This window comes from Thamnophis elegans, chromosome 17, assembly GCF_009769535.1.
Source record: "Thamnophis elegans isolate rThaEle1 chromosome 17, rThaEle1.pri, whole genome shotgun sequence".
NCBI lineage: Eukaryota > Metazoa > Chordata > Lepidosauria > Squamata > Colubridae > Thamnophis > Thamnophis elegans.
In genome coordinates this window covers 1,912,237-1,922,305 of record NC_045557.1, presented here as the reverse complement: position 1 = coordinate 1,922,305, position 10,069 = coordinate 1,912,237, and the positions used below count along the sequence as shown (strand labels likewise).

Genomic DNA, 10,069 nt, shown 5'->3' with positions numbered 1-10,069 from the left:
GCACATTGTGCCCAAGCCCAGCCATGGTTGTGGGACAGCCCTAATCCAGGATTTTTAAGCAACTCCAACTAATAGCCACCAGCCATCAGGAGCCACCTGAGGTCACACCTTCAGTCACAACACTAAGGGCAGGTGGCAAAGGAGGAGGAAGGATAGTTTCTCTTGTAGATTGTGAGTCTGTCCCATTTGAAAGTGAAACGCCAAGGGCTCTAAGGCTCCTCTCTGTGTTCACATTATCATTTTAAGCAGTTTAATTAATCAGCAAGACAAACGAAAGCCAGATAAGCTGTAGTTTCTCCTTATACCCTTAACATGAAACTGGTTTGCTTTCACATTCAGTCGCTTGACAAGCCTTTATTTGATGCAGAACTTTGGCATGTGCGAGGTTAACCATTGCTCGGTTGAGCTTCCTCCAAGGAGGTTGAATCAAATTTTGAACAGTCCAAGTCCGTAGAATGTGAGGGTTGGAAAAGGGGCTTTGGAGATCACTTAGATTAACTCCCTTGTCTGGTGTGGGAATGCGAGGGATCCGACTGAGTTTTTTCTCCCACATTCGGCACGGTGAAACCTCGAAGTCCCATGAATGTTGCTGGGCAGAGCTCCCTCTTCTATCAAACAAAGGTCATAGACAGGAGGGTAGAAAGGTAAAACCTTTATGAAGAGCAGGAGGGGATGAGAGAAAGTTGTAAAACAACAGCGGACTCATAAAAGGCTCCAATGAATGGTTGCAATTCAGCAACAGGAAGTGCTTTGCAGGCATAATTCAAAGGGATGCCAATCCTAACCAGAAGAAAGCTAATGAACCACAAGGACCCACCAAAAGAAAAACGGTGAGCTCCTGAAAAGCAGCCGAAACGTAGGGCTGAACCCCAATGTTCTCCAATTGGTACTTTTCCAGCTTGATTGCGAGAAAAGCAGAAACTCTTAATTCTCTCTCCTTCCTGTCCTCCCAATGCAAAAACTGGGATAATTTCAAAAGCCAAAGATAAGGTTGAAGTTACCACTACGGAAAATAAAAATTGTGAAATAAAAGAAAACCTAGGATACTTCTTGGATGACAAACGAAATATTTTCAAAAAAATAAAACAAAACGAAGTACTCTAGTCTTCTGAAAAAGAACCTTTAATGATAACCAACTCAAAAATCTTTGTCTTACCCCGAGCGGCAGGTGACATGCAAGCAGGCCTTCATTCCTTTCACAAAGCCTTCAACTATCAATTGCAATAGATTTATATACCGCTTCACAGTGCTTTACAGGGCTCTCAAACAGTTTACAGAATCAGCCTCTTGCCCCCAACAATCTGGGTCCTCATTTTACCAACCTTGGAAGGATGAGTCAACCTTCAGCCTGAACTCCTGGCAGCCAGCAGTCAGCAGAATTAGCTTGCGATACTGCACTCTAACCACTGTGCCTCCGGAGGTCTCAAATCATAAACTATTCCCAAATTGTATAGCTTCTGTTCCTTACGGGCTTCTGTCTCCAACAGGTTATTATCAATGTAGACCGAACTGCTTTTCCTCTGTAAATCTAGTTATTCTGATGAGTCAGCAAACCTAACAAAATGCGATGGGGGTTCAGAGAAACTGTTCTGAAGATATAATCAAAAGTGTGATGAGAAAAGATGAAACAAAGATATTAGGGCCTCTGTTTTTTAAAAGCCCCAAAGGACAGAGAGAAGGAGTCATTCAGCTCCCATGGGGTATATAAACATCTGTAAGCAAGCAGGAGAAGCTCAGATATGCAAGCAGAGGCAGAGCAAAAGAGAGAGACAGAAATGCTCAAACAACGAACAATTGATGACAAGGAGGAACTTCCGAAGAAGCCCAGCGAAGGTAGGAAGTCAATCCGTTTCTTCTGTCGGAGGCAACAGACTTTTTCACCAATGCTGCCTGTCCGCAACCTTCCCTAAAACACCCGAGTCTCCTTTCTTTCTCCTGATGCACCAAAGCTAAATCTCCCTTCTTCTTTTTTAAAGAGGTGGAAGAATGTTGCTATCCAGAATGTTGCTATCCAACGCCCTTGGATGCCATGAAAGGTAAGAAGGGATGATATCCTCCCCTTCTGGAGAGCAGGCCATGGAAGATGTTGAGTACAGCCGCAGAGATGAGGGGCGGGCTCACACCTCATATTAAGCCGCCTCATTGTGGTGTGTGGAGCAAATAAGTTGAGCCATTTGGTGTGGGACAACTGATCTGGTATCGGAATTCCTTGACCAATGATTTGGGTCACAGCGTGGTTTAATCCGATACCCTAAGAGAATGGGTGAACACTAGTTGTAGTTAAGACAGAACTGTTTTCAGGTTCAGGCCCAGGAGCCTAAAATGTGGACATTTTCCCTAGGACCTCCAGAGAAGCTGATGTACGTGCTTTGCGTCTTAACCAGGACGGGGACCCAAATGCCCGATTATCTGGCCACGGTGGATGTGGATCCCAAATCCCCCACTTATTGCCAAGTACGAGGATACTCTGTCCTTTGGGGCGATGTTGCAAATGCTTGTTTGATTTCCTTTTCTTTCGACCACTTTTTAGTATCTTGCATTCCCATTGCAGTCATAAGTCGAGAAAAATTTATACCAACAGGTTCAGACACATTCTCTGTTTTCAAAACACCTGGAAACCTGGGAACAATTTACTTTAATCAAATTACAGGAATCCTTTGTTCTAAGCCCAACAAATCTCAGCAGCTCCCAACGTGTTTCTAGTCATTCTATTCCTCGGTGTCTAAGGAGTATCGTCAGGAAGATTTGCCATTTTCACATTTTTGTGTCAGCAGAGTCACGGTTAGTTACATCTATGCACAGACACCTTAACTAGGTGCAGCTGAGGCTGGAACTATGAGAGCTGAAGGAAGCCTAAAGGATCATTAGCTGGTGCCGCAGAATCCTATGCGGCAGAGAGAAACCTGTATTCTGTCCGTAACAATCCACAACCAACACACTCTTCCACAAAGCAGAAATAAACTTTTCATCATCTTCTTTTAATCACCCCATAATCCCTTGTGGGGTGGAGTCTGGGCAACTGAATGGAGCTGAGTGTTTACTGGTCGGATGCCCTTCCTGTCGCCCAGAGAGAGAAATATCAAATAAGAGTAGACCTTTGTACTAACAAAATTCTGTTCTGCAAATGGTGTCTTCGACCAAAGATACGCAAATCATGAACTTTTGGGAAACAGATGGAGAAATCTAATCCTAACAATACGCGTTTAATCTCTGCCTCTCCAATCTTTCCCAACCAGGTTATTCACCGGCTGCAAATGCCCTACATTAATGATGAGCTTTTCTTCCTGGGTTCAAATGCTTGCAGCAGCAGCAGCTTCGGAGACACCACCAAGGAACACAACTGGCTGGTCCTTCCGTGTTTCAACTCCTCACGGATTTATGTGGTGGACATCGGGACTGACCCCCAAGTACCCTGCCTGTTCAAGGTATGGCCGCCCATCTTATTAGGGTGCAAACCAGAGAAATGGCTTGCAAAGGACTCTGTGAGAAAGTACAAGGGACTTTAAACCTCTGATTATAGCCACAATTGATCCCTTGACCTTGCCTTAGTTTTGCAATTGACCTTTTCATAACCGATCCAAGCCAAAATCCATTTCCATAGACACTGAACAAAAAGAAATGCATACACCTGTGATTTTGTGATTCTCAAATCTCCCTGCAAAATTGCTGAGCAGAATTACGCATAGAATGAAAGGAATAAAACCAAAGGGGGGAGTTTATGTTGATTTTAAACAAAAAGGAAAATAATTTAACAGAAAAGACCCCACTTTTGCAAGATGAGCTTAGGTTAGAAACCAGTTTACCATTCCCACATCTTCAATTTATTGCAGTATAGAAAGAAATCCTGACAAACAACCCAATTATACAAGAGATGATTCAAAAGTTTTATTTCCCCTTGTCACATTCCTATCAACAATCCCTGTGTTTCAATGACCTCAGGTGGGCTCTGGAGGTTTTAGATCCAAGCTATTTGAAGAGTTACAAAGAAAAAAAGTGCAAGAGTTTTTATTTTTTTCCTTCCTCTCCCCAACCTTGGCAGGTGATTGAGCCCAGAGAGGTCTTCTGTAAAACCAATGTGGCTTCACTATTCACCCCACGCTTTCTGGGCAAGGGAGAAGTCATGATCAACTCCGCAGGGGACCTATTTGGCAATGGAAAAGGTACTGCTGGATGATCTGTTTTCCAAAAAGGGGGTTCGGATTGAGGGGCTGTGATGTTGCTCAGAAGATGTTGGGAGAGAAACATTCTCCACAAACTCCTAAAACCTGAAATTGCCACCTCTTGGACAATTCTGAGTGGGGCAAACTACTTTCAGCCATCCTGCCCTGGGAATCACCAACATCTGTTCGAATTCATTTGAACCCCAAACCGCAGGTGCATTTATTCTTCTGGATACGGAAACATGGGAAGTGAAGGGTACCTGGAACCGCCCTGGGGAGGAGGCTCCACTAGGATTCGACTTCGCGTACAAACCAAGGCATAACGTCTTATTCAGCACTGAATTGGGGGACCCCAAATTTGTTGTAGACCGGTTCAACCCTGAATTTCTGAGGAAAGGTGAGATGACAGAACGTTGCCTGAGCTTAAGGTCCATCGGTCTGGGAGATTGGACTCTTACCTAAAGTGGGACCCAAGACCCCTTGTGGAAGGATGGCACTGAGGGGGGTGTTGGTGGCTATTTGGTCCAACCCTCTTGTCTATCTAGAGGGGCACCTTCCCCAAGAGATGGCACCTCAGCGCCTCCTTGGAGTCTCTAACACGAGAAAGCCCACCACCCTTCTAAGGAACTGCTTTGTGTAATCTCCACACCTTCCTGAATACCCTAGTCTAGTAGTAGGTGTTCCTACTCACCAGAAGTTAAGATGATTCTTCTCCTTTCCCCTGCAGACTACTTCGGACGCCACCTGAATGTGTGGGACTGGACCTCCCACTGCCTCGTTGAGTCCATTGATATGGGGGAGGACTCTATGCCCCTGGTGGTCCGCTTCCTGCACGACCCAGATTCCTCACATGGCTTTGTGAGCTGTTGCTTCAATGGTTCCATACATCATATTTACAAGGAGGAGGTGAAAACAAGTACAATTTCTTCCACCCCACCCCCCCGCCCTTTCCATCATAAAGAATTGGCATCTGAGGCTTCAGCTTAGAATAAAAGAAACAGGCATAATGCAGTATTAAAAGGAGTGCATAATATCGATAATCCACCACTTATCAACATGGTCATTAAGTGTATTACTTGGTTAGTAAGCAAAACCAGACTTCCCCACTGACTTTAAAAGCTCCACAGGTCCCAACCAACCGTGTGTGTCTTGCAGGATGGGACATGGATCATAGAGAATGTAATTCAGATTCCTGACAAGACAGTCACCGGCTGGTATTTACCCGAAATGCCAGGTAGGTACATAGAGTGCAGGAGAGCTTTTGTTCTCATTCTTACCTCTCAACCCTCTACCTTCGTGCGTATGAATTTATATGCGGCCCATTTTGCTCTCAGGAGGGCTTATGACATGATACAACAATAGTTTAAAATATTAAATATAGCCTTAACATTGAGAATTGGCTATGTTGGAGGGGAATGTAAAAGGTGGTTTGCACCCTCCATCTTCAACTTAAGGAGTTTTAGCCTCTTTTGAGAAAAGGCTGAATCTCATCACGGCTGAAGGAGATCTGCAACTTTTTGGGAGACAAAAATTCTTGCAAATGTTGCATGCCAGGAAATTAAGCAACCCTACTTTCTTCCTGATCTTGTTTCTGGGCATTTCCTCTTCTCCAGCGTACGCCGCTTACTGCGTTATTTCATTGGATGACCGTTTCCTGTACCTGAGCAACTGGTTTCACGGCGATATCCGACAGTATGACATCACCGACCCCCACTGCCCTCGGCTGACAGGCCAGGTGAGCTCCCACCCACCCAAAAGCCTTTCAACCGTGAGGAAGTCTTGGGGTCCTTGCAGAAGTCTCTTCCTCCACCATCAGAACCAGGATGTCGGGTTAAGCAGAAAGCTAATCCAGTCATTGGCAAAGAACTCCCCTGTTCAGATGGGGTCCACTTCCAGATACCACAATCAGGAAAGACTCTAGCTTGGGGAAGGGGAGACTGTCTTTGGGCCTGTACTAACCCACCCTTTGGGTCCTGCAGGTGTTTGTAGGAGGCAGCATCAATAAAGGCGGGGTGGTGACTGTGGTTAAGGATGAAGAGCTGGACTGCCAACCAGATCCCCTCGTGATCCAGGTGAGCCTCCGTTTTCTGAGCATCAGCCCTCCCTGGAAAACCATCCAGGTTATACAACTAGATGAACCTGTTCTACTTTATTGTAAGGCTCCATTAAGAGAATCTTGCAAATAACATTCCTGCTGCCACTTTTAACTGCTTGATGCACTAGGTATGGTCCTTCCTAAGTTTCTTTCTCTGACTGTTAAGCCACCGGCCATTCCTTTCGGCCATTGTTTCCTAGGCAGCATCTCTTCTCCTGCTTCTTCAAGGTCATGCATTATACTGAAAGACAATCCTGGTTTGAGACACTTTCAGGAAACCTCTTAAAGAATCATTCTCATTCATTTCTATGGGATTTCTTGAAAGCCCACAAATAAATCTCCTGTCGCAGATTGGACTAAGGAGCTATATATAAGCCTCCTTGGACTGCCTATATTTCTTGACCAGTCTTTGCTTTTTTTCACCTTAGGGAAGGAGAGTACATGGTGGACCCTACATGCTCCAACTCAGCTTGGATGGGAAAAGGCTTTATGTCACCAACAGTCTCTATACACAGTGGGATGAGCAATTCTATCCACAACTATCCAGGTATGTTCTCCTCCTTTCTTGTATTACATGTCAAATCAATCTTGTCCTTACTTTCTACTACTTTGTTATTGTCTCTCCATTGATACTGGAATTACACAAAGTTTCCCCATCTGTAGAGTTCCCTAATCGGCTTTTTCCAGCATTATGGAGGCTCAAATGATCAAGCCAACTATCCTTTTCCTAACCTTGAATTCTTCTTCCTTTGCAGTGAAGGGTCAGTCATGCTCCAGATCGACGTGGACACAAAGAAAGGGGGGCTCTGTGTGAATCCAGATTTTCTGGTGGATTTCGGGAAGGAGCCGTGGGGTCCCTCTCGTGCGCATCAAATGAGTTACCCAGGAGACTGTAGTTCACACATCTGGGCCTGAGACCTTCCTTTGAGCCTACCCTATTGCTAAGCTAGAATTTAGTGGGCAGGGAAGTGAAGCAGAGAGGAACTCAAAACTAGAGTGTTGGTTTGTAGTTTAATCCCGCTGCACAGATTTCCATGTTTGTGGAGGATGTGAACAGAGAAATTGTCATTGCAATAAAATATTTTCTTGATAATACAGACTCTTGAGGGTAAATTTCATTTGAAGATGAGAGCGGCAACCGTTGACCATGTCTATGTATTTTTCTCACAATGCATTTCAAAAGCCCCTTAAGGACCAACGCCTCCTTCCTGGGGCTTAAAGTGTCTCAAAGTCACCCAGCTTGGCTTCCGTGCCTAAAAGAGGAGTAAAAATTATGGTCTCTAGCATCTAATCCAGCACCTTCAACAATTGCACCACACTCCCACTCCATCCATAACTTAAGCCATAATTAATGCTAGTCAGCTGCAGGAGATGGATTTCCACTTAACTATCCTCAATCACTACTAGGTAATCACAGCAAACAAATCAGAGAAGAAACTGGCTCTCCTGGCCATGCCTGTTCTGGACAAGGGAAAAGAGGGAATCAGCAAAGGGAGGAAGAAATCCATCAAAATTGGGAGGACACAACTTTGGCAGGGGGCTTAGTTTGACAGACACGGTAGGCACTGGCGTTCCAATGATGTCAGCTCTCAGAAAAACACATTCATCTCCCTTGGATGTAAGTTCCACAGCAGTCAGGTGAGGCTGGTAGGATACACATCTCAACCACAGAAGTTTAGGCAGAGCATGAAAGGTCTTTGCTCCAACAGAAGCTCAGCCAGTGAGGCCAGGAACCGGTCCCTAGCAAGGAGTTTCCCTCAAGTCCATTTATCCACCAGTGTCTAACCCAGAAGCTGAGGTTCCTCAGATGCAGCTTTGTGGTGAGGTCTCACTCCTGTCAGAAGATTTGTCAACTGGGTGTGGAAGACACAGGAAACGTGACACACTTCAGAGTTACCCACTGGAGAATGATAAGAAAGCGTGCTGCGTAAGAAAAATAATAACACCACCACATTGTGGGGCATGGCTTTCTACCTACTACACACTTCTATACTACAGAGAGCAATTACGTCAACAGCCCGGAGCGCGCACTGAACCGCTCCCTCCCCAGACAAAATAGAGGCGCCCTCCCCCACCTCCGCCTTCCTATGGAGCCCTCCCGCCTTCTCTACTCCGCCCGCCAGAGCGTCCGTCCCGCCCACACGGCACCTTCGTCCGCCGAGCTACGCTGGATTGGCCGCCGCGGCAACATCACTGGCGAGGGGCGTGGTTGCCTGGTTGGCTCGCGCCTGAAACGGGGAGTTCTGAGATTTGGCGGGAAAGTGTTGTCTCCTCCTCCTCCTCCTCCTCTACTTCCATCGTCTTTGCTTTTTTCCTCATCTTCCTCCACCATCTTCTCTTTTGCTCTTACCTCCTCCTCCTCCTCCATAATCCCTCTCCCTCCTCCTCCTCTTTCCTGAGGTAAATTCTCCTCAGGAGAAGATGGAAGGTAGATCACGCCTATCCCTGTGAGGAGGTCTCAGCCTCTCAGGGCTGTGACATCATCACCAAACGTCATTTTGGGAAGGTCTTCTGAATCCAACATGTCTCACTTGAGTTTTTCTTCCTTCCACAGTCAGAGAAATTCTGAACATGGGGTTTGATTCTTCCCAGGTGGAGGTGGAGAACTGTGACAAAATCTGTGAAGGCGAATGTGACTGAAACAGAAGCTGCCCGACTTGTCTTAATGTTGTGATGAAAGATGTGAATCTGCCTAATTGTATTAAACCTATGAGGCTCAATGAGGCTGCAATTTGTCTGGGGTTTTTCTTCTTCCATGAGATAATTTGACTGAGCAAAAGAGCAACATTTAATGTGGTAGGGCCTTTACATTCACCTGGCATTGATTAAATGAGCTACAATATAATTGTAATGTAGTGAGATAGGATGACACCTATGAAAAACACTGTCACAAGAAAAATAATGCCAATTAAAACTGAATTCCAAGAACACTGCCAAGGAATGAAGGCTCCAAACACCTAGAAAGAATAATTCTTGTCATCCATTAATCTTCAAGTCTCATAACACTAATTGTCACAGACAAAATGTAAAAACAACTCATGGACACCAAGAAAGGCAGCTTAAAAGAATGAAAATTTGAAAACCCTCCCGGCACCAATACTACCTCCAATATCTGCATCTAACAAACTCCCCAACTTTGACCGCAAGAGGGCATTGCAAATATAACTTTGAATTCCAGCCACTTAACCTGATGCAAGAGAGGCCCTGAACCACACTGAGCTTTTGATTCTTTCTACATCTTGGCACCTGATCTTAACTCCTACTGAAGGCTTACTTGCTAATAAATAGTGATAATCATAATGATCATAAAAATCACTGTCTGACTCTGCAGATAGAAGTCTAACATGCAAACAACAAAAAGTGTAGAATCCCTTTTTCCTTGAGATGCTTCTTCTTTCTTGACTGTGTGTGTGGTTCCCTCCAAATGGAGCACGTCCTGTTTGGCCAAAAAAGATCGCATGAAGATTGCGCCTAAGCAGTCATCATCTTGGTGTACGGCAGCCCTAACCCAGGATTTTAAGACTCCCTGCATCCAACGCAAATATCCCCCAGCATCAGTCATCAGTGATCACACCTTCCGTCATAACACCAACGGAAAAAGAGGAGAAAGGACTGTTTCTCATACAATGTGTGAGTTTGACAGGTCTGAAACCTGAATGTTTCTAGACTTCCCAGCACGTTCACACTTTCATTTAAAACCCCGAAATCTCTAGCACTGATCTACTGAGACAAAAGAAAGCAAAATAAGCAGTAATTTCCCTCTGAGCCCTTAATATGAAGCTCATTTGCTTTTGCCTTCAGTAGCTTAATAAGC

At 45.1% G+C, this 10,069-nt stretch overlaps 1 protein-coding gene across 1 annotated transcript; it reads left to right on the top strand.

Moving 5' to 3' along the window:
* The first annotated feature begins 2,014 nt into the window (after positions 1-2,014).
* On the top strand, positions 2,015-7,170 carry LOC116520104 (methanethiol oxidase-like). The gene is made up of 11 exons (XM_032234257.1): positions 2,015-2,036; positions 2,342-2,454; positions 3,237-3,425; positions 4,040-4,160; positions 4,375-4,557; positions 4,888-5,066; positions 5,316-5,394; positions 5,774-5,895; positions 6,140-6,232; positions 6,684-6,802; positions 7,011-7,170. The coding sequence occupies exons 1-11, from the start codon at positions 2,030-2,032 to the stop codon at positions 7,168-7,170; spliced, it is 1,365 nt and encodes a 454-aa protein (XP_032090148.1). The 5' UTR covers positions 2,015-2,029.
* Positions 7,171-10,069: the final 2,899 nt, after the last annotated feature.

What these genes read in the sequence shown, in the direction of transcription:
- LOC116520104 (XM_032234257.1), top strand. An exon ending in AAGTACCCTGCCTGTTCAAG is followed by an intron (nt 3,426 to 4,039) that starts GTATGGCCGCCC and finishes CAACCTTGGCAG; the next exon opens with GTGATTGAGCCCAGAGAGGT. An exon ending in CCCTGAATTTCTGAGGAAAG is followed by an intron (nt 4,558 to 4,887) that starts GTGAGATGACAG and finishes TTTCCCCTGCAG; the next exon opens with ACTACTTCGGACGCCACCTG.